Source organism: Vanellus vanellus, assembly GCF_965231255.1.
Source record: "Vanellus vanellus genome assembly, chromosome: 8".
In the NCBI taxonomy this organism is placed as follows: domain Eukaryota; kingdom Metazoa; phylum Chordata; class Aves; order Charadriiformes; family Charadriidae; genus Vanellus; species Vanellus vanellus.
In genome coordinates this window covers 12,874,327-12,897,204 of record NC_138913.1, presented here as the reverse complement: position 1 = coordinate 12,897,204, position 22,878 = coordinate 12,874,327, and the positions used below count along the sequence as shown (strand labels likewise).

At 53.3% G+C, this 22,878-nt stretch overlaps 1 protein-coding gene across 1 annotated transcript; it reads left to right on the top strand.

Annotated features, from left to right (window-relative positions):
• Nucleotides 1–1,187: 1,187 nt before the first annotated feature.
• Nucleotides 1,188–20,334, top strand: BCL6 (BCL6 transcription repressor). The gene is made up of 10 exons (XM_082486984.1): nt 1,188–1,233; nt 10,176–10,214; nt 11,253–11,420; nt 12,484–12,705; nt 12,843–13,826; nt 14,438–14,619; nt 15,731–15,898; nt 17,377–17,507; nt 17,886–18,023; nt 19,003–20,334. Exons 3-10 carry the CDS (start codon nt 11,260–11,262, stop codon nt 19,144–19,146), a joined length of 2,130 nt encoding a protein of 709 aa, XP_082343110.1. The 5' UTR covers nt 1,188–1,233; nt 10,176–10,214; nt 11,253–11,259; the 3' UTR covers nt 19,147–20,334.
• Nucleotides 20,335–22,878: the final 2,544 nt, after the last annotated feature.

Here is a 22,878-nt window from a genome sequence, read left to right as displayed (position 1 = left end):
AGAAAAGCCCCCGCGGTTTTGCAGCCCCCCGGCCCCGTCCGGCGTATCCATACGAGCAGAATTATTTACAGACTTACACGTTATTTTGCAACAATAACAACAACAGCTACAAAGAATTAACCCACCACTCCAGAGTCCTGGAAAAGGAAAGAGAAAACGGATCAAAAGCGAAAAAAAAAAAAAAAAAAAAAAAAAAGAAAAGAAAAAAAATATCTTTTTTTTTTCGGTCTGGAGAATCCTGGCAAATAAATAATAATTAAAATTAAAAATTAAAACCAAAAAGGAACAAGGGAAGGGGAGAGCATGAGGGGAGGACGGGGTGGGGGGGGGGATGTTTTTAAGGAAAAAAAGCTTCTTTTTCCCCGAGAGTAAATCCCGTCGGAGGCCGTGAACAGAAATTTCTTTGCAGAAATTATTTAAAACAAAACAAAACAAAAAAGCTGATCGAGGGGAAAAAATAATATATATAAAAAAAGGTAAAAATAAAATAGAAGTAAAAAATCCAGTGCAATGCAGCGGGGTCCTGGCTTTGCTCACTCGCTGGGTTGGCTTTTTTTTTTTTTTCTTAGGGGGGAGGGTTGCTTTTTAAACGCGAAAGTGACCCCCCCCAAAAAAAAAAATAAATAGAAAAATAAATAATTTGCTAAAAAAAAAAAAAATTAAAAGGCGCGATTTTGTTCAGATCTCTTCCTTTTCTCTCTCTTTCGGGATGGGAGGAGGGAAAGGGGTGATGGTGGAAGGGGGGTGGGGTGGGATATGTGTTTGAGACCCGGGACCCCCCGTTCCGCCGCCGCCGCCGCCGTTGTCGCTCCGCGCGGCGCGCGCTCCTCCGCGGCCGCGCGCCGCCACCCCGCCGCGCCCCCACGTCACAAACAGCACCCGCCGCCACGTGACTCGCCGCCCGGGCGCGACCATCTGGGGAAGGGGGGGAGAGGGGGGGGAGTGATGAAGGGAGGGCGACTCGGTGGGACCCCCGCCGCCGCCGTCGCCCTCCCGGGTCGCTCGCTCCCCCCGCGCCGCCCCCGTCGGGGGCGGCGCGGGGGGGGGCGAGCGACCCGGGAGGGCGACGGCGGCGGCGATGGAGGGGCGGGGGGAGGTCCGCGGCCCTCCCCATGCTCAGCGCAATGGTAGAGTCTGCAGCTCAAATTCCGAGAATTGGGCTCTGTTGATTCTTAGAACTGGGGTTCTTAGAAGTGGTGATGCAAGGAGTTTCTAGGAAAGCCCGGAGACCAGGTGATTGCTGCTTCTATTGCCGCGGCCGATTTTACCCTTTAATTCTCTCTCTCTCTCTCGCTCGCGCTCTTTTTTTTTTTTCTCTCCTTTTTTTTTTTTTTTTTTTTTTTTTTTCTCCCTCCCTCCTCTTTCCCTCCCTGCCCCGCTCCGGCGCCTGGCGCGGAGCCGCCTCTATATATTTCTACCCATTTTTCTCTCTCTTCCCCCCCTCCCCCTTTTCTTTCCCCGCGGCAGGTGCCCCGACAGCCCTTTAATTTATTCTTTTTATTACCTCCTAAATTTTATTTTTTTTTTCTGCTTTATTTATTTAACAACACCCCCCCCCTCTTTCCTTGCCCGCTGTCAGCCGAGAAAAATAGGGGTGCCTGCATGTCTTAACGCTGGGAGCGTGTATAAGGGGAGCTGGGGGGTTGGGGGGTGTCTCTCCCCTCGCCGTCCTCTCCCGGGGATTATCGGTTATCTGGGATTATTGGCTTTCCCGCACGCGTGACGGCCGGGTGGGGACGGGGAGGACGGCGGCGGCGGCTCCTCTCTGCACCTGCAGCCGCCCCGCGGGCGCAGGACGGCGGCGAGCGCGGCCGCCGGGCTTGTGGCGTTTTGCGTGACTCGGGGTCGGCTCCCAATGGCTGGATCCCTCGGTCGGGGTGTGTTATTTTTCTTTCACACATTCCCCCCCCCCCTCATATTTATCATCCCCCCTTCTTTTTTTTTTAATTTTTTTTTAATTAATTTTTTTGTGCGCGCGTTGTGTCGCTGTCGTCGTTTCGCCGCCGCACAAAGCCGCCGCGGAGCGGGGCTGGCGGCAGCGCGGGGGCTACGGCGGTACCGGCCACCTCCGCTCCGGCCTTTCCGCCCCGCTTTCCCTCCCCTCTCTCTCCCCCTTTTTTTTTTCTTTTTTTTTTTTTGTTGTTGTTATTTTATTAATATGCCATCGCTATCGTTATGCCGTCCCCGGTGCAACCGCGGAACGGCGGGTGCGTTTTGCAACCTGTGGCGGGGCTGCGCCGTGATCTGTCAAGCCCCGGGCTAAGAGCGGGCGGTGATGGAGAAGACTTGCGGCATTTCTCTGCCCGGGGAAGGGGGGAGCCCGCGGGGAGGTTCGGCCGTCGCCGGTTACCGGCCCCGGAGCACCGCGGAGCGGCGGTCCGGGGCAGGGCGAGGTGGGGGGAACCGCGCTCGCCTCGACGGTGTGTGCCGGGGCGGCCGCGACGGGCTTTTGCCGGGTTGGAAAATAAAACGCGTTGCAAAGCTGGGGAAGGGGGGAAAAGAGGATGGAGCAACTCTGATGTTACCCGCAAAATAATAATAATAATAATAATACCACCACCACCACTGGCGGGGAGGAGACGGGGTCCTCCGCCGGGAGGAAAGCGGCCGTCGGGGGAAGCGGGAGGAGAGCCGCGGGAGGGATGGGGGTCCCGGCTGCGGTTGCGGGGGGAGCCCCCCGGTGCCCCCATCGCAGCCCTTCCCCTCTGTTTACTACCGCGGCGGACTTGGCGCGGCGACAGGCGCTCGTAAATCTGCCGCCGGCGGCCGCGGGGCTGGCCCCCGGCCACACGCTATTCCTGGAGCGAGCGGCGCGGCCGGCCGCGGAGAGCCGCGCATCTCCCGCGCAACCCCCGCGCACCGCGCCCGGCCCGCGCCGCTGCGCCCCCCCAGCCTCCCTCCGGCTCCCCCCCAAAAAAAACCAAAAAGCGTGGGGGCGGGAAGGGAGAAGCTTTTTTTGGGGGGGCTGGTTGTGTGGCTTTGTGTGTGTGTGTATATATATTTTTTTACCCCACTCCCCCCCCCCCCCAAAAAAAGGCAAAACAAAACCGAAAAAGCCCAACTTTGTTATGAAAACTTTCGTGGTCGGGCGGCAGCGACCTCTCCCGGCCGCCCCCCCCCCCCCCCCCCCCCCGCCATCCTCCCCCCCACCCCCCCGCCTTTAGTTTGCAAAGTCACAGTATGAAATGTTATGAAATCGCCTCTTGGGAAGGAGGGAAACAGAAAGCGAGGCGTTTGTTTAGAAAAATCTGCGGCGGCCTCTCAGATGTGCCTAAAAAGCTGCCTTTGACCCCCCTGTTGCATTTCCAGGGAAGAGGCAAATCTGGGCTTAAAATCATGAGTCAAAAACAACAAAAACAAACCCGGCCCGGGTTAGTTTTTTCCACTGACTTCAGTAGGCGCGGGAGCGGTGCGCAGGGAGGCTGGGGCCAGGCGGATGAGGCTCAGCGAGAAGCGCTGCGTTGGTCCCACATCTCTGTCCGGGGCCAAATTCGTACCTGTGCCAGTGGAAGTGTCAGCAGGGCCGGGTACGGGATCAGGCCCTCGTTCGATCTGGGGATGCTTATTGATTCCTCTCCTGAGGTTTTAAATGCTTTAAAAATTATTTTTTGCGCTATTGTTTGAAAGGTTTAAAGGATAAGTGCTTTAGGAGCAAACACGGGCTTCTTCCTGCAGTCCTTGGGGGAGGGTTTGGGGGTTACAGTTTAAAAAATTACTTTAAAAATATTTTGGGGGAAACCTCTCTTTATATATACATGGAGCAGCTGAACCTGAGGTTCTGTTATTTTCTCCTAATGATAGGATCGCCGGTTTAGAAACATTATAAATGGCAATTTTTGCCCCATGAAACAAATCATCAAGCCATTAAAATATTCAAAGGGTGTCTAGTAATTTTCCAGAAGAATGGATTATTACATTGTTCCAGTAAGAAAAGACTTCGTCTCTGAGCATTCAATTTTGACTGGCAAAACAGATCAAAGATCTCTTGGGATGCATTTCAATTCCAATTTCCAATCCCCCTCAGTTCTGACTGTGAGTCAATATTGGGAGAGGAAGTGGAGGTTAACTGGTTAGTTATTATTGCGAAGGAAGAAGTCGGAATGAGAAGTGATTCTTACAAATCCCACCTCCCCCCAAAAAAAAGAGGAAAAAAAAAAAAAATCAGTCAAAAGTCTTTATGATACTTTTTAGACATCCCTGTTTGCAGCACTGGGAGGACTTCAGCCTGCTGTCTGATGAGACAAAAATAAACCTAGCAGAAACATTAAGTTTTTCAAAACAAGGCTGGAAAAGCTCATAAAAATAATGTTGCTCAGACGCGTTTTAAGAGAAACAGAATTACATCGACAAAATTATATGTTTTCCAGGTTTGGTTGGGGTGTTTTATTTTCCAAGGGGAAAAATCGCTCCTGCAGCAAAGCTAACTGGTGCCATCTAGTGTCACGTCTGCTCCCTCCTCCGGCCAGCGCCGGGGCTGGCGGCGCTGGGAGCCTCGGGAGAGTGGGAACATGTTTATTAACTGCTCGTTAAAAAAAGAAAAAAAAAAAAAAATGCTTGCCAGCTAGGAGGAAGGTGGCAGAGGAAACTCTGGATGCCACTGAACTTACTTAAGGAGCCTAATTGGAAACAACCGAGTGCTTATTAAAGTCACTGACATTTCCATATGGAGTTCTCTCCGGGTCTGGTCATGAAATCACATGTGAAAATCTTTCCGAGTTGTGGTGTTAATCTGCCCTTGTATTTCTGCCTAATTTAGGATGTATTGTAAAGCTATGCTGCTTTTTTTTCCCTTTTTTTTTCTCCCCACCCCCCCCCCCCCAGCATGGATTTTTTCAGCCCCTGTTGGCAGCAGCTTAATACTAATTTGGAGGAATGGTGTGGGGTGGTTGGTTGTTTTGTTTGTTGTTTTGTTTTGGGTTTTTTTTTTTTTTTTTTTTTTTTTTTTTTTTAGCAAACACTAATGTTGTCCTCAAAAACTCATTAGAAATATAGGTGGTAAAACTTACTGAGGCAATCCTGTGTTGTAGGAGCAGGGGTGGGTGTCTCTCATTTAAATACTCCATTAAAAAGAAAATCTTGTTACAGGGTCTATAGGTGAGTAAAATGAACCTCTAACCAGTAGGTGCATTTCTCAGTGTGCAGCTTAGATACCCTCATGTATTTATGTCGCTGAAGTTGAAGAACTTTTTCACGCCTGTTTTAGTATATGTGCTGTAACGTTTGGACTGCAAACTCTACACGAAGAGCTTTTACTGTTCAGTTGGAGCCTGAAATGTTGTTTTCAGGTTTCTGAGAAGTTTGTAAAATCTAAATTTGGTCAAAAGTTGCCTGTGTGCTCATAACCTCTTGTTCCATTTTATAGTAGCATGGGAGTCTATAAACAGGAGTCCTGTATGCCGAATGCCTGTATTCTTTTCTTGATCTATTTTTAAACCATTCTTCTGTTTGGCAAAAAGTGACACTTGGTTTCCATGTTTACAGCAGGCATTGGCAAACCTCAGGAGTTCACAGTTTGCAGTTTGGTTAGATGAGTATCCAAAAGTCAGCATCTGACCAGTAAACTCCTTCAGACTGCAAATTTAGACTGCAAATGTAGTCCTCCCCACAATTTTTTTTTTTTTTTTTTTTTAAATCCGTGCTAGATCTCGCATGTTGCCATTGCTGCAGGACGCTGGCAGCCAAAAGACACACACCCCTAAATCAGAGCAAGCGTGTCGTCTTCAGGACTGCTTTAAAACCCCAACAATCTCAGGGGAGCTTCACATCTAAAACACAGGGAGAGCAACGGCATTGGGAGAGGGGAGAAAACTTTGGGGCTACGTTGTTTTCCTCCCCCTCTTTCTCCTTGCCAGCCTGCTGCCTTTGGGCTGTATGCCGGGTACGCAGGAGGAATGTGGGATCCTTGCCTAGGGAGGGGAGAGCATGGGACAAGCATGCCACAGGACAGTGGGTCCTGAAGAACTCATCCTGTAGGACCAGGCACCCTCTGAAATGGGTGTCCTTAAATCTGTTTGGTTAAATAAACATAGTGGTGAGGGGGTGCCTCTCCCCTGGCCAAGGGACCCCAAGCTGCATACGTGTCTCGTCCCATCAGGCGGGACGCCGGAGCAGTTCCTTGCTGCCAAGATGAGCTGTGCCACCCTCAGCCCCAGGAGGACAGAGACAGGGAGGGTCGGGTCGGGTCAGTGCCGGCTGGTGATTTACCTCCCTGGTGCAGAGTGAGGATGATGGCACACCTTCTCGCAGCCCAGCGGGGCCAGGGACCAGACTCAGCCGCTGGGGACACCTGGCTCCGGCTGCACCCCGCTGTCGGGTTGGCAGGGCACGGTGTGGGTCCCTCGCGTTCTCTGGAGTAGCTCCCTCAACTTCAGCCGGGACGCGGTTCCTGCCTTCCCTTGAAAAATTAATGTGCCAAGTTGCTTGGGGTCGTTTGAAATGCTGAAGAAAGCTTGACTCCTCGCTTCCCAAGGGCACGCGCTGCCGCTGCCTCGCAGTCGGAGCTTGGCTCCGGAGTGGGCAGGGGAGTCCTCTTTAGTGGAAAACATTGGAGGCAGTTCTCGCGTGCTTCCCCCCTCCTCTGCGTTTTCTTCTGCAAAGGCCAAAACAATGTGGAGACTTGAGCCGGGCCAGCTTTCAAGGGCAATCCTTTTAAACCCTCTTTTGAAGTACAAACTATAAAGTTCCCTGCAGCGCTTGAGAAAATATGCAGTTTTCCTGGTTCCAAATGCTGATAATAAACCCGTCCAGATAATGTATTGCATTTCCTAGAAACATTTGTTTGCTGGCAGGAAATTGGATCAGATTGAAAGTTAGCAGAGACCGCTCGATAGAGCGAGTGCAATCCGCTCACGGAAGGGGACGATGGAAAAAACGACAGGGCTCGCGCAGCGATGCTGCTTTTGATCTGCGCTGACACTGTGCGCTAGGGCTTCTCTCGGTCTCTTCTCGGGTTATTATTAACCCAGCCACGTTTTGGCCTAGACGCCAACCAGAAGCTACTAAATTAATAAAACTGTGCTGTGACAGCTAAAGGACGCTTAGTGCCCCCTGATTGCATGACGCCGGGAAAGCTGAGCTGGGTGCTTGAACACCCCCAGCCAAGAGCATCTTCTTCACCGTGGCTTGTAGCACCCATGACTGTGCCTGGGGGGGGGGGGGGGTGGGGTGTTCCCGCACCACCCCATTTCCTCGGTTGTCTGTCTGGTCCCTGTTCAGGAGAAACCAGGCATGCCTTGGTGGGGTGGGGGAGCAGCTGGCGGTGTGCCCTGCCAGGCGGGGGGGGGGATGTGTGGGGTGTGTGCTCCCGTGGGGCTGGAACCCTGCAGGGTGCTGGGACAGGGGAGGAAGTGGGGGGGGGGGGGGGGCAGGATGGAGCTTCCCCTGGGCGGGTAGTTTCGGAGCGCTGTGTGGGATGAGGCTGTGGGGAAGGGAGACTTCACCCAGCCGCCCTTCCAGGGTGATGAGAGGGAGTCGGTGCTGCAGGCTCTGGAGGGGTAGGAGAGCGGGGCTCAGGGAGGGGGAGTGATCGGTGTCCTCCCCGAGAGTATGCATTTGGGGGTGGGAGAGGGACAAAGACGAGGGCATATCCCCCATGCAAAGAGGGATAGGGGAGGAAGGAGTCTTCCCTGTGCACGGGGTGGGAGGAGAATGGATGAAAAGGGATTGCCTGTAAATGGGAGTGGATGGATGGATTTCCCTGTGCATGGCAGAAAGATGGATGGGGACAATGGGGGGGGGGGGGAGGAGGGAAGTCCCTGGTTCTGTGAGGGTCTCCCCTTTGCATGGGGTGGAGCTGAGAGGGGTTCCCCCTCACCGGCAGGTGCTCCCTCCCCACGCTGCCCTAGCCGCCCGCAGGGAGGGCAGAGCCAGCCCTGGGCTCCTTTCCAGGAATGGGTTTTCTCGGGGAGGTGCCGGCAGGGAAGGGCCATTCCCTGAACCGCTGGGGCAGACCCATTGCCTTCCTGGAAGGCAGCAGCAGTGGCAGTCCCATGCGGCCACCCCCGAAATGGGCCCCGTGGCTGACCCAGACCTTCCTCTCCAGGCACAGCGAGCCCCGGCGTGCAGCCCCGAGCACTGCCAGAGAGCCCACACCTGCGAGGTACTGGGCAGGAGAACTGGAACTGGGGCGGGGGGGGTGATGCTCTGGCCCCAGCCAAGCCTGGGGGAGCCTCATGGGCTTGGGGGGGGGGGGGGGGCAGGGGGAAGGAGAAGGCCACGCTTGGCTGCAGTGGTCTTCTCTGCTCCCCATCACTGGTCTCTGCTCCTCGTCGCTCTCCCCTTCTCAGCTGGTCTCTGGTCTGAGCATCCTCCCGTGCTGGGGTGCGGGAGAGGTGCTGAGGCCGGGAGAGGCAGGGTTAACCCCGCTCGGCACAGCCAGGGGAAGGAAGGTCCCTTTCCCTTTCGCTGTGCCCACATCCTGCAGCCCGGAGCTGCTTGGGATGTACCTGTGGCTCCCAGGGCCGTTGCAGCAGCAGCAGCACTGTGCTGGGGAGGGATAATTTGGGAGGGTGGGGAAGGGGCTGTGGCGGGGTCCAGCTCTGGGAAAGGACCTGGGTGTCTTCCTGGCCGGGCAGCGCTGTGGGTAAGGGAATTTGGCGACAGCAGCTTCTCACGTGACGCTCACGGGCGCAGAGTTCATCTCGCAGTTTGTAACTTTGTTGGTTTATGCACGGGTCACCTCGCCGCGTCTGTGACACCGGGGTGAGTCCCTGGAAGCGCATCTGCCGGCACGGCCAAGGTCGGGATGCCAGGCGGCCACTCCAAATGCAGACGGCCGCGCATGTGGACGCAGGGATGCGTGTGGACGCAGGGATGCGTGCTGGGCTCCTTGCAGAGCGCCGCGAGTCCCTTGGCTTGCAATTGACGGTAGCGTAGCGGCTGGCAGCGAGCGTGTACAGAAAGGTCAGAGTCTGCAGTATTTGGGAAATGAGTCACTTTTTGTGTGTGTGTGTAAAGCTTTAAGCTAGCCAGGCTCGGAGCCGCTCTGAAGATTTGCATTTGATGGCTGGAACAGGGATGTAAGATACCCCTCTGGTTTTCTGGGTGTGATACCTTGCCTTAAATGTCACCTCTTCATCCCACCCCGATGTCTCCGGGGATGTGAGGGGAGCTTGGGCTGCAGATCTGCACATCTCCCACAAGGGAGAGGGAAGGGGACACTTGTCCTCACAGGGCTGGATGGGCTCTCTGCAAGCGCTGGCAGTCTTACTGGCTCCATCTGGTTTTTGGGGGTCAGTCCTCAAAATAGCGTGATAAAGGTCCTGGGGTTTCTTGGTTTGTTTATTTATTGCACTTCTCCCTGCTGGGGTGGCTGCCTTCCTGTGTTAGTGCCAGGTCAATTGTCTTTCTTGGGTTTAAGTAAATTTGGGAGTAATAGTGTGAGTTTTGGAAGGCAGTTAACTCCTGGATTTCCTTGCCATGACGCCACAGCGGCGTTGCCTGTGAAGCCAGCGGCTGGAGACGAAGCTTACAGTTTAGGGGAGGGCTTTTCCAGCAGCCAGAGGAAGGCATTTGTTCTGGGTTCTCATCCGTCTCCGCTACCGGCTTCCTCCTCTGTGATCCTGGCCCAGTCACATTGGTACTTGACGCCTGTATCCTCCCAAGTCTGTTCGGCAGTCCTGTCCCAGGGCGTTTTCACCGGTGGCTGCAGCACGTGGGTATTCTGAGAAGGGCAGTAGCTGTTTTGGAGGACTGGATTCAGGCTCTTTCCAGGTTTCTGAGCAGAGTGGCAGCAGGTGTTTGCGTGTAAGTCATACCTGTTAACAAGGTGCTGGGAATATGGCATTGGTCTCGGATGTGGCACTGGCCAGGAACTGGATCTTGGCAGGGGAAGAGTTATCTCCAAAAGAAGTGGTGAGAAAATTCTCGCTTGACTTCCCTTCCCCACCTGCCTTTAAGTTCCTGAGTCATGGAAATGAAAATCTCCTTGGCATACGCCCATGGTTTGGGCTAGAGGGTGTGGAAGAAGCTATGATTGGATTCTCAAAGGCTGTGGTTGTGATAAGAACGTACTGTACCGGAAGAAACAAATGTTAACCTTACTGGAGAGTAGAAGGTTTGTTATCTCTAGCTTTTATCCAACTGATACTGGAGCGAAACAGCAGGCTTGTGTCCTGCCACGGCCAATTCATAATTACCAGCTAATGTGGCGTTTGTTTTCTGTGCTTTATTTGTAGGTTTGAAAGAAACTTTTGGACTGTGAATTGAGGCATTGGGTATGTAAATTAAATTTTGTGCTTCCCCTCCTAACCCCCCCCCCTCCCCTTCCCTTTACCACGTTGAATGAAATGTTTCATTAGACCCAGCTGGAATTTGTTTTCAGGAGAGCAGCTGCTCTGTAGAAAATACTGTACTTTCATATGCCACTGGGGAAGGAGGAGGAGTTCGGGTTGTGGGAGGGGGTTGATCATGGAGGACATTGATGGCCAAACTTCAGGCACAGGGAAATGTGGGCTCTCCTGGGTGCTGGTTGGGAGGACAGCTCTGAGATGGGTCAACAGATGTTGTGTTGGCGGAAGGCTTTGTGTTCCTCGATTAAGCCAAGACTTGCTCACTGGGAGAGACTGGGCTGTGGTGTGGGTAGCAGCCCAGCAGGTTAGATGAGTTCTGTTCCTCACTGCCACCATGAATTCATTGGCAACTGCGGACAGGTCTCCTCCAGAGTGGCCACCACTTGGGAGCAGGAAGGTAGTTTGCTGGTGGGTGAGAGTTGGTGCTCCACTGGGAGCTGGATTTTCCAGATGTTGAAATCCTTCAGCTTCAGTTGGGACCTTCAAGGCTTGTTTTGATTCTCATGGCCGGATTTGCAGCCAGCCAGCAGATGGATGAGGGGGATGGTTCCCGAGGAAGATCTGAAGGCTGGGAAGCTGTGTTGGGAGCTTCATGGAGATGAACCTGAGTGTTGGTGGGAGGAGTGGGCTGGGGTGGAGCTGCCATGGGCGAGGCAGGGAGAAAGAGGAGCCGGTTAGCTAATCCTCAGGAGGGTCTGGTCGCCTTCGCCCGCCAGCTTGCTGGGTGGGACCGAGACATGCCAGGTCTCGCTGCTGGCCAAGAGACCTCACCGGGCAGCCTGGCAGGCACTTGGTGTGGTGCAGGGCTGTTTGTCTTGGGACCAAGGATCTGGCGCTGTCCCTACCCGCGGCAGTTGGCCATCTGAGCACATCCCAGAGCAGCAGCTGTCTCCTCGCTGGGTTTAGGGTACTTGCCTGGCCGCTTCTCCATTCCCATCCTCCTGCCGCTTCTGTTTTGAGCAGACTCGAGATGGCCTCACCAGCAGACAGCTGCATCCAGTTCACCCGCCACGCAAGCGATGTCCTCCTCAATCTCAACCGCCTTAGAAGCCGAGATATCCTGACCGATGTCGTCATCATTGTGAACCGGGAGCAGTTCAGAGCTCACAAAACAGTCCTGATGGCCTGCAGGTGAGAGCAGCGTCCCCTCCCTGCCTCCTCTGCCTTTGGCCACCAGCAACACTGCTGCAGCCCTGGGGAGGCTCGTGGGGTTTACAGGCAGGGAAACGGAGGCAGAGGAGCGGAATAGAAAGGGGCTGCCAAGAAATTTGTACCTGTAATAGGATTAGAGCTGAGACCTTTTGCCTCCAGCGCGGTGCCCACACCTTTCTCCTCCTTGCATGCCCACATCTGCCCACCCGCAGCCCCTGGAGACAAATAGGAGCGCAGCAGATGCGAGGCATAGCCTTGAAGGCTAAGCACAAACGCTCTGCAGGGACAGGACAGGACAGGAGGAGAGAAGAGGGAGGGCTGGATGCTCACTGGGGTGAGCGAGTCCTCTGTGACCGCAGTGTCCCCTGCTGCTGCTATTTTTAGAGTTATTCCTCCCTGGCTCCCATGCTACTGGCTTCACCCACCTTTGTTGATTTTTTTTTTTTTTTTTCCAAGCCTGGTGGGGTCTAAAATCCCTTTCCAGCTCCTAGGTTTGCTAGAATTGCTTCCTAGTGAACGCTAATTAACAGCCCGCCATTGCCCAGTAGAATTACAGCAGATGCCTTCCAGGGTCCCCTGCTGACAAGGTATAAAGATTTGAAAAAGCCAAGGTTTGACTATTAAGACATCTGAAAAAATGTTTTGCCGACATTTCCCTTTTTTTCTGGTTAAAGAGTGAGCGTGGATGCCCCAAGAGGCTTCTGAAAGAAATGAGTCACAGTGGGAAGGGGGTGGTGGTAAGAACAACAACGGAAAAAAAAAAGGGGGGAATTTCTAAATAGAGGCAGTGGGGAGTTGTTGTTGAGCAGGTGAGATCTAAAAGCAGGCTGTTCCAGTTGGGAAAAGTGCAGTGCAGAAGGCGCTTACTAAGCTGAGAAACCAGGCTTGATAATAAGGGGGAAGCTCAGGAAATTCTGTAATTGCCTCCTCCTCCTCCCATCCCATTCACGAACCCCTCTGCGCTAAGGGATTTCAGACAAATTCTCCTTTCTTCCTCTGAATTGTCATAATATTTGTCTTCTCTGCTGTCTTCTCTCTGCAGCGGCCTCTTCTACAGCATCTTCACTGACCAGCTCAAGTGCAACTTGAACGTCATCAACCTGGACCCTGAAATTAACCCTGAGGGGTTTTGCATCCTCTTGGACTTCATGTATACATCCCGCCTGAACTTGAGAGAGAATAATATCATGGCTGTCATGGCCACAGCGCTGTACCTGCAGATGGAGCACGTGGTTGATACCTGCCGAAGGTTTGTCAAGTCTAGGTGAGCGCCGTGAGTGAACTTTGGAGAGCCTGGGGTGGTGTGTTTGGGTGGGAGGGGGGACAACTGGCAAAGTATCTGCAAACATATCCTTACGGGCTGAAAATGACTACATCTCCCTGCTTTTTGCCTGGTTCCAGTGAAGCGGAGATGGTGTCTGCTGTGAAGACCCCAAGGGAAGAGTTTTTGGCTGGACGGATGCTGAGCCACCCAGAGGTGATGGCTTATCGGAGCAGAGATGTCTCGGAGAATGGCATGCCTCTCCAAAATGGGTCCCTCTGCAACGGGAGGGCCTTCGCACCTGGTTTGATCAACAGTTTGTCTGGATCCCCCATTTCCTACCATGGATACAGCCCTCTCCCTCTGAATAGCTTCCTTGTGGATGATGAGTTGCGGGAGATGAGGATGCCTCTCTCCGAACTCTCGAGGGCAGGTGCCTTCCCCAAGGAGAGGATCCTGCCATGCGACAGCTCCAGGACAATCCCCACCGAGTACATGAGAACCATTACCGACATCTCAGCCAACATGTGCCACGCTACCATCTATGCTCCAAAAGAAGGTGCTGCTGAAGAAGCCAGGAGTGACATGCACTACAGCGTAGCCTCTGGCCCCAAACCTGTCGTCCCTTCGATTCGGAACAATCCCTATTTCCCTTGTGACAAAGTGGCCAAAGAGGAGGAGAGGACCTCTTCAGAGGATGAGATCAGCCAGCACTTTGAGCCCACCAACACCTCCCTGGACCGCAAGGGACTCATCAGCCCCCAGAGTCCCCAGAAGTCAGACTGTCAGCCCAACTCACCAACCGAGTCCAGCAGCAGCAAGAACGCCCGTATCAGTCAGAACTCCAGCTCTCTCTTCACCAAGAGCCCCACAGACCCCAAAGCCTGCAACTGGAAGAAGTACAAGTTCATTGTCCTCAACTCTCTCAATCAGAGCACCAAGCAAGACAGTCCCGACCAGAATGAGATGGGAACCCTCTCTCCTCGTACCTACATGCCCATGTCTACTTGCCAGCAGTCCATGGAGCCAGAGCATCTCAACGTGCAATCCCCCACCAAGATGAGCGTGAATGGAGAAGACTCTACTATCCCACAAGCGAGCAGACTCAACAATATCGTTAACAGGTGAGAAGATTTCCCTCCCCCTCCCCTGCCGGAGAGAGAGGACTCCCTGTGGTGTCAGTGGGAGTTTGGAAGTGTGTGAAATAGCTGGAGCGCTGGCCTGGGGAGTCTGGCCATGAGCCACTGGAAACCTCTGCATTTGGTGGAGCACTGCCAGTGACATCAGCTGGGTGCCAGTCGTCCCCACCGTAGTGGTGCCAGCCTGGCCTGGTGATGGAATTGGCAACATTGGGTCAGGAATCCCTGGCTCGCTTCAGCGGCTCTGGATGGTTTCTGGAACCTAGATTTGCCCCACCTGGTTTTCACCAGACTCCCTGTGCCTCAAGCTTTTGGTTGGCCGTAAGCGTTGGAATGGCCAAACTACCAGGGAACAGCACGCTATCCTCTGGACCTGGATGTTCTTAGAGAGCTTTGAGGTCGTTTGGTGATGGGCATCTGAAGGACTGAGGCTCAGGGACCTGTTGTTGATCAGGGCTATGCTGTGCGTCTCCCCACAAAAGTGTCCCCATCAAACATGGCTGTCTCTCATGTCTGGAGGGGTGCAAACAAGGGCCCAGTAGCTCAAGCACAGCAAGAGCCTTCTCACAGTTGTGTGCGTTCCTGTCCTTCCACAGGTCCCGGGATGGATCCCCTCGGAGCAGCGAAGGGCAGTCCCCGCTGTACATGCATTCGTCGAAGTGCAGCTCCTGTGGCTGCCAGTCCCCGCAACACGCTGAGATGTGCCTTCATACCCCTGGCTCAAACTTTGGAGAAGAGATGGGAGAAACCCAGTCTGAATACTCTGACTCCAGCTGCGGTGAGTCTTACTTAGATCCTTGGTCGCTTTTTTTGACCAGCAGGCAAGGGACCTGTGCAATCTGGGGACCCAGCCAGCCAGTGCCCTGTGTCCAAGCAGGCAGTCAGACCTGTCCCTGATGCTGGTGGATCCCGAGGTGCTTTACAGTCCCCTCTTAACTGGCTAGCCAGCTGTGTGCATGCATGTGAGGGATACACGCACATGGGAATTGCTTCCTTCCTCCCCTTCCCCAGCACCATGCAGATACCTTGTGCGGGGAGTTAGTCACCTGCTGCAAACTTGGCAGCTGAGGACAGGAAACAAAATGCACCCCACCCCACCAGAACCATAGGAGAACAAGCTTGGCAGATGTAATGACCCTAATGGGGATTGGGCAAGATGGTGTGTCTCATGCATCCGTCATGATCTCTTCATTATCAGGGAGCCCAATGCGCACATCTGGAGAAATGCAGATAATGAGGCTTGCAATCTTGTTGCAAAACTCCGCAAGCCCAGAGACGAGTATCTGTGCACCCATCTGCCTGTAGCTCAGGGAGGGGGAACGCAGAATTGTCACCTGTGGTGTGGGCAGAGAGCCACAGAGGGAACCCCACTGTGGTGATGCTCAAAGCTACCTACAGCACTGAAGAGTTAGGCACTCTCCTACTGGGGAAACCCGCCTTGTGCTTCAGATGATGATGGTTTTCCCATGCTCAAGGAAGATATCTGTACATGTAAAGGTTTAAGACCTCTTAATGGTGCTGGAGTTGCTCCAGAACTAAGCATCCATCCTTTGGAGGATGCCTGATAACTTGGGTGCCTTTGTGGACCTCTCTGAAAGGTGTCCAAGCAGGATGCTGACTTCTTGGAAGCAGCTTGTGTCACACGGAAGGAGAGATGGCTTGTGATGACTTTACTGTCTTGAGCCATGCGTGTTGTTGCTGTGTACACAAGGAGGTCAGGAGGTAATGGCACGGTGCAGGCACTGTTGACCACAAATGTCTGGGCTTATCTCCTTGTTCCAACACTTGCTCTGGCTTCCCCTCTCCACCCCCCTAGCCCCATCCTGTGGCCCATCAAGGAGCCGGCCCGTGCCTTGCCCATCTCATTGCTCTCCTCTCTGCCCTCCCAGAGAACGGAGCCTTCTTCTGCAATGAGTGCGACTGCCGGTTCTCCGAGGAAGCCTCTCTCAAGAGACACTCTCTGCAAGTCCACAGTGACAAGCCCTACAAGTGTGACCGCTGCCAGGCCTCCTTCCGCTACAAGGGGAACCTCGCCAGCCACAAAACCGTCCACACAGGTACGGTGTCACCCACGGGGACAACTTACTGGGGAGGCTGTGGGTTGCTGGGCATGCAGGTGTTTTTGACTGGGTTTGTCCCAGGCATGGTGTTCCCAGCTGTGTGTCACCTGCTGTCCCTGATGGGAAGAGCAAGGTGCTTTTCTCGGCGCTGCCAGGGAGCCGTTGGGCAGAGCACCAAGCCTGGGAACAGGGGAGATGCTGCCCAGCCTCACAGCTCCAGCTCCTTTGCTGTAGAGCACTGGGCACCCCCGTTTCTGAAGGCAGCTTTGCAGAACGCATGGCTGGGAGCAGATGCGGGGCCTCCAGGTTACTTTACGGTAGCCTTAACAAAAATAAACAAATAAATAAATAAATAACATCAAACGAACATTTAGGGAGAAGTCTGGGATTATTTTTTTTTTTTCCCCCTACATCCTAGAAATCCCGATCGTATCTAGCCTGGCAGAAACTCTGCTGATGGTAAAATCTGTGAACAGATGGACTCTGTGAATCAGCACAATGAAAGCTGAGAAAGGAAGGGGATATTAAGGGTTTAGTCATTTGCTGACAAACCTGGGGATTTTTTTTTTTTTTTTTTTGTGCTTTTATTAATGCTTAACATGTCAACAACCAGTTCAGTGGCTGGGAAGGGAAGTCTGGGCTGACAACTCGGTGCTGCTGTGCTGTATAAAGTCTGTGTAAAGTCCGGCAGCCTCGGCTGAGCTCCAGGAGGGCTGTGCCGGTGAATGCGACAACGCAAGTGCCAGGGCAGGGCTTGAGGGTGCGGGGGGTCAGCGCCTGGAAACAAAAAAGAAAACACCGGAAGGGGTAGATGACGGCTTTTTACCGCTCCCCTTAGAGCCCACCTTCAACCATCCTAAAGAAACTAGTTAAAATTCTTTTTGCAGCCCGCCCCCCCCCCCCCGACCCAGTCACCATGCGAAAGTTAGGGAAGGCGGGCAGCGGTGATTGTAGCTGAATAATGACCCGGGAGCCGGGTCACCGGGCGTGCCTTGGCTTTCCGCTCTTATCAGCTCTTCTCACTCCTCTAAAGAGGTGACGAATGGCCAAGGCAGGATGTGCTGGGGACCACGAGGAGCCCAAAGGGAGCCAAGTGGCCCTGCATGGCTTATCGCGGCTGTAGGGAGGCGCAGGCGCCAGCCGCTGTCGCTTGGCCAGGAGGAGTGATGCTGCTAATCCTTGCTGGCAGAGCTGCCCGACTTCCTCTCTTGCCCTGAAGGCTGCAGCTCCCAACCTGAAAAAGAAAAGGTGCTCGCCGTGCCTGGGCGCCTCCTGAGCTCACCCTACTCTGGGGACACCCCGAGCTGTCCTGACCAATGTCGCTTGTCCACAGTCATCTCCAAAAGGGACAGGAGTCAGGGCTTCACGCCATGGGGTCTGGCACTTAAAGGGATTTAACTTTGGGGAGCACAGTGGATCGCCGGGGCTGAGCGTGCCATTGCTTAATCCCTCACCCTTTCTTTTGGGCTCTGCAGGAGAAAAGCCGTACCGCTGCAACATCTGCGGAGCGCAGTTCAACCGGCCAGCCAACCTGAAAACCCACACACGCATCCACTCCGGAGAGAAACCCTACAAGTGCGAGACCTGTGGGGCCAGATTCGTCCAGGTGTGTGTGGCCTCTGGGACCTGCAGTGCCTGGGGAGGTGGGACATGGCCAGACCTCCTGCCCGAGACCGGTGATGCTTCATGGCAGGGAGGAGGCTGGTGGGCCATTCTTGCTGCCTTGGGCAGCTCTTCCCGTGGTGGTGTGGGATAAATAGGGGCTTCAAGGTTCATGTGGGCCGGTTTGGTTTAGTAGGAAGCCTGATTGCTGGTTTTAGCTCCATTTGCTTTTAAGGATTGGAGATATCAAACCTCAGACGTGTGTGGCTCTGACTCACAGCTAGAATCCCATAGTCCAGAAAAAGATGACTGGGCAGAACCCTGCTCCCAGTGGGATGCCCTCATCCCTGGGGCTGTCCTCACCTGGAGCTGCTCTCTCTAGGTGGCCCATCTCCGTGCTCACGTCCTCATTCACACCGGGGAGAAGCCGTACCCCTGTGAGATCTGCGGCACACGCTTCCGGCACCTGCAGACCCTCAAAAGTCACCTTCGAATCCACACGGGAGAGAAACCCTATCATGTGAGTGATCCTGCTTCTTTTTGAGGGGGGGCTCTCGGCAGGGGCTGGGGAAGGATGCTGCCAAACTTGGGGGGGCTGAGAAGGCACCGGGGCGTTTGCGTGGGCTGGGTGCAGCACCCCAGTGCCCTTTGCCAGCCTCACGAGGCCCCGTGCCAAGGTCACGTCTCTACTCCTTGTGCCCCATCCCTCTCTCACGCATTAGCTGATGCCGATGTGGCATTTTGTCATGAGCGGCTGCGTTGGAAACACTGACGTGCCGCCCGGGCTGGGTACATCTTAGCTGCTCTTCTTTTCTTCCACCCCATCTGGAAGAAGGTCACACTTCTCCAAATAGCTGTGGCTTAAATTACAGCCACCCGCTGTGCGCGGGGATGGGGGGAAGCAGCAGGCAGCCTGGCCTGGGGTCTCCTGTGCCAGCGGCACCCGTGCCGAGCGAGCAGCCTGCCCTGCCTCGCTGCAGCCCTGGGGGCTCCCAGCTTCTTTGCCGAGACTTTTCTGGCTTTCCCTATCCGGTAGAGAGGGAATTGGAGCAGGGTTTATCATCCCAGCGTCCCTCTGCAGCCATCCAGCTTGGCAAGGGTCAAAAGCAGCTCCCGAAATAGCCCTGAGCATCTAGATAAGGAGCTTGGTGCTACGTCCATCGGAGCCAAGGTCCCCTCCTGAGGGACCTCGGCCTTCGTGCATCCCATAAACCGAAATGTGCTGCTGAAAGCCTGGGATGGGGTTCCTGACCTTGGGAGAAGTGCCCATGCTGTTGGGACAGAGCGACAGGACACAGGGCAAGGTTTAGGGACTCAAAGAAGGGCAGCTCAGGACCCCCAGGTGCTGCTCCCCCTGCATCCTCACTTTCCCCCCTCCACCGGTGGAATGGGTGCAGCATCCTGGGGTAGCTGGATGCGGGACCCCCGCGCTAAAGGGAAGGACGTGTCCTCTGCCGTCGTATCTCACCCCCCCCCCCCCTTTGCCTCTCACCCCGCAGTGTGAGAAATGCAACCTGCATTTCCGCCACAAAAGCCAGCTGCGGCTTCACCTCCGGCAGAAGCACGGGGCCATCACCAACACCAAGGTGCAGTACCGCATCTCGGCGAGCGAGGTGCCTCCGGAGCTCCCCAAGGCCTGCTGAAGGCAGAGGATTTCCCAGGAGGAGGTCGTCTTGGGAGAAGGGGGTGGGTGGGAGAGAAGCTGTCCAAAGGATACTTGCAACACTTTAAAAGAAAAAGGAAAAAAAAAAAAAAAAAAAAGAAGAAAGAAAAAAAATATTTCATCACACGATGGAGTGCCTCTAAACCCATAGTGCAGATAGGTGGAAAAACATTAGAAATTTAAAAAGAAAATTACAAATACACGGGTTTTATTTTTCCCAGTTATGTGAAACGAAAAGAAAAATAAAATTATTCAGATCTTACTGTATATAAAACATAAAAAATAAAAAAATAGTCATTTTAAATGTCTGTGCAGTGGAGTGTTGATAAACTCTGGAGTCTAACCTTCACAGCCTTTGCCGTTTGAAGATGAGGAATGTAATGTTGATTTATGGGAACAGATTTTTTCTTTTGTATGCAAAATGTGTGTTCTTTTAAAGAGAAAGTATGCTATTAAAGAGAGGGCTTTAACTTTTTTAACCAAAGGTGAAGGAATCTATGGCAGAGTTGTAAATATATATAGATATAAATATATAAATATATATATAAAATAAATATATATAGACCTTTAAAAAAAGCTATATTAAAAATATATAAAATGCATTAAAGGCTCAGTTGGACTCTGCAGGCAGAAGCCACTCTGAGAATCTTTATTATGATAGAGCACTTAACGAGATATTTTAAAGTATTGCATCTGTACAAGTAAGAAAATATTTTGTCTAAATGCATCAGTGTATTTGTATTTTTTTGCAAGTGAAGGTTTACAATTTACAAAAAAGTGTGTATTAAACCAACAAAGCTGCAGAAGGAATTTAAAATAATAATAAAGTGTAATTTTTTTTGTTCTAGTTCTCAGTCTGTATATATGTAAAATGTGGTTTCGCACGGTGCCTTTCTTTTCAATGGAAGTTTTCAATGTATGGACTATATTGAGCTCAGTTTCTTCAAGGTACAGCCTGATGTTGCAAAAGGAGTTTTGGTGGAACTCTATCGGGAAATGTTTTATTTTTGTTTTGTTTTGGGTTGGTTTTTTTTTTTTTTGGTCATATTTTACATGCTTGTGTTATAAACAATCTCGGGAGACAGGGTTTGGGCTGTGTCTAAACTGCATTAACGCGTTCTGTAAAATATAGCTGTACAAATAAAAGAATAAAATGAAGAAAAGTGAAGTATGATGGAGTGAGGGGTCTGTTTTTGCTGGTCCTTCTCCTTAAGCACCGTAAAAGCCTCTCAGTGCGCTGGGAAGGGGCTGAGCATCCCGAGCGCCGGGGGGAGCCCTGGGCTCGGGTGCAGCTCTGGCCCTGTGTCGAAGGCAGGGCTGGCTGAAGCAGCCTTTTCCAGGGTCGAGTGAAGATGGTCTCTGGCATGAGGTCAGAGCAAGACTGGGGCTCACTGCTCTGCATCCTGGTGGGCACTGTGCCACCTCCTTGATACTTTCTGCGTTTGCACCGAGTTAGCCGGCAGGAATCGGGCAGAGCCTGGGAGAGACCTTTTGTCGCCCGGCCCGCCTGGTTCTAGATGACCGGGTCGTTATTCATATTTCCTGGAAATCGATGCAATTGCCAGAATTGCTCAGGGAAGAAGGCTGCCCACTCTTCCTCCTCTTGCTTTCCAGCGCCTGGTGCAGGGGGGGCTGCTGGTTCGGCTGCTTTGTGCAATGGGTCAGTGGAGCAGGGTCTGTAACCCCCTCCAGGAACTCGCTGGCCAATAGCCTCTCTGGGCTATCAGCCATTGCATGCTGGCTACGGGCCAGAGCTGAGAAAGCCCAGCTTGAGGGAGACCCCTTGCTCTCCCCTAGGAGGAAGAGGAGGTGTTTTGGTCTGTTTGGGTGGCTGTGCAGAGCTGGGGGGTGAAGCCACGGGGCCACCTTGGGAAGCAGAGATGCTTTGTGCTCTGTGCAAGCAACCCAGCAGCTCTTTGCTGCCGAGGGCTCACTGGTTGCAGAAAACCAGAGCCTCATCCAAAAACTACACAGGCAGGACCGGCTGCAACCAGCGCTGGTGTGGAGCAGGGCCACTGCTCGGCATGGCCTGGGGTGCGGTCTGAGCCACACAAGGCTTGCTTCATTTTTAGTGTAGTTAATTCATGGATAATTTTGATGCAGGGCTTGGGGGGGTTGGCAACTCATAGCAGGGGGACTTGGAAAAAACAGTTGGAAGGGGAAGGCCTGGCTCTTTGGAGGGTCAGGAGGGCCTCCATAAGGAGGAGATGGCCAGGAAGAGGAGGATGGGCTTTTTCAACACCTCTTGGGACAGAGGTGGACATGAGACAACAAAAGCTGCCCTGCATGGGAGGGAAAGGGCGGGAGGGACCCAATTTGCAGTGCTGCTTTGCAGGACCCCCAGCTCCTCTGGCTTGCCTCCCAGCGGGCCAGATCTTTTGGCCCATCGGAGAAGCCCCCAGAAAAGCGAGGGCTGAGCCGGAGCCTCTCTCTCCCTCCTCCATCTGTTTGATTTGGCTGGGCAGGACGGCTGCCCGGCAGCCTGCCGCAGGACAGGCTTTTTGTGGGGTGAGGTCCCCTCGGCCACAAAAACTCTCTTCGCGTGCACCTTCCCGGGCAGGAGCCTATTCCTCACCCCGCAGGATGGGCGCACCGCACTGACTCTCAGCAGGGCTGAGCCCAGCACGAGCCCTCCCCACATTACTCGTGTTAGGCAGAGGGGAGGGGGGGGGAAATGCCAACAAATGGGGCATTGCCTGAGCATTGGGAGTAGCAAACCCCTGCTTTCCCACCTTCCTCCCCCTCTCCGCTTCTCCCCAGTAGGTTTTTAACGTTTAGTAAAGCTGGTTATCCTCACGGCAGGGTTTTGACACGCATACTGTCCTCATTTGACACACATACTTAGGTTTCTCCCCTCGCTGTCGGGACCTGCCTGTCTTTGAGCTCACTACCTCTCTGATTACTGCAGTTGTCACTTTTAGAAGTGGCTGGGCTGGGCTGCGAGCCCCGCTCGCCCCGCACAACCAGGCTGCGGAGCTGTGACCTCTATTTCCCATTGACTTGCTCAGCTGCGTTTGCAAAATAAACACAGTATTTTCCTGGAGCATGGCTGTGTTTCCTCCTCCTGACAGATTTTTTTTTTTTTTTTTTTTTTTGTTAAACAATGATGTCACGGCTTTTCTAGGCAGTTCAGCTGAAGCGATAGCGATCGCTCCCTTACTATCCGCAGGGCAGAGCTTTGCTCAGCACGGCCGGTGTTTGCAAAGGCAAGGGAGCAGTCACACAAAGGGCTGCCCTACACGTGTTTTATGTCTGCGGAGCCCACGAACATTGACCTGACCCTGTCCGTGTCAGTACCGCTGGGTTATTTGCCCTTTGAAAACCCTGCTCCAGATACAGGGTCTGGCTCTTGCCAAGACTCAGAAGGACACCACCAAACCAATAAACTGGCCGCTTTCCAGGAAGTTTCCCAGAATGTGTCTGAGCAGCTCTTTTGGTACCCATCTCCCCCTCCTCCCACATAAAGACCTGCCCGATAGATGGGGATGTGGTCAAGTTTTCCTTTTCTTCTTTCTTATAAATACTTAAAGGGAGGGTGCCAGGTAGATGGAAACAGTCTTTTTTCAGTGGTGCCCAGTGATAGAACAAGAGGTAATGGGCACAAACTTGAGCATAGGAAGTTCCATCTAAACATGAGGAGGGACTTCTTTGCTTTGAGAATGGCGGAGCACTGGCACAGGCTGCCCAGAGAGGTGGTGGAGTCTGGTGGTGG

Bases quoted from the DNA above. Each gene is read 5' to 3' on its own strand.
- BCL6 (XM_082486984.1), top strand. From the start codon at position 11,260: ATGGCCTCACCAGCAGACAGCTGCATCCAGTTCACCCGCCACGCAAGC. The intron at 12,706-12,842 runs GTGAGCGCCGTG...GCCTGGTTCCAG, and splicing joins CGAAGGTTTGTCAAGTCTAG to TGAAGCGGAGATGGTGTCTG. The intron at 15,899-17,376 runs GTACGGTGTCAC...TGGGCTCTGCAG, and splicing joins CCACAAAACCGTCCACACAG to GAGAAAAGCCGTACCGCTGC.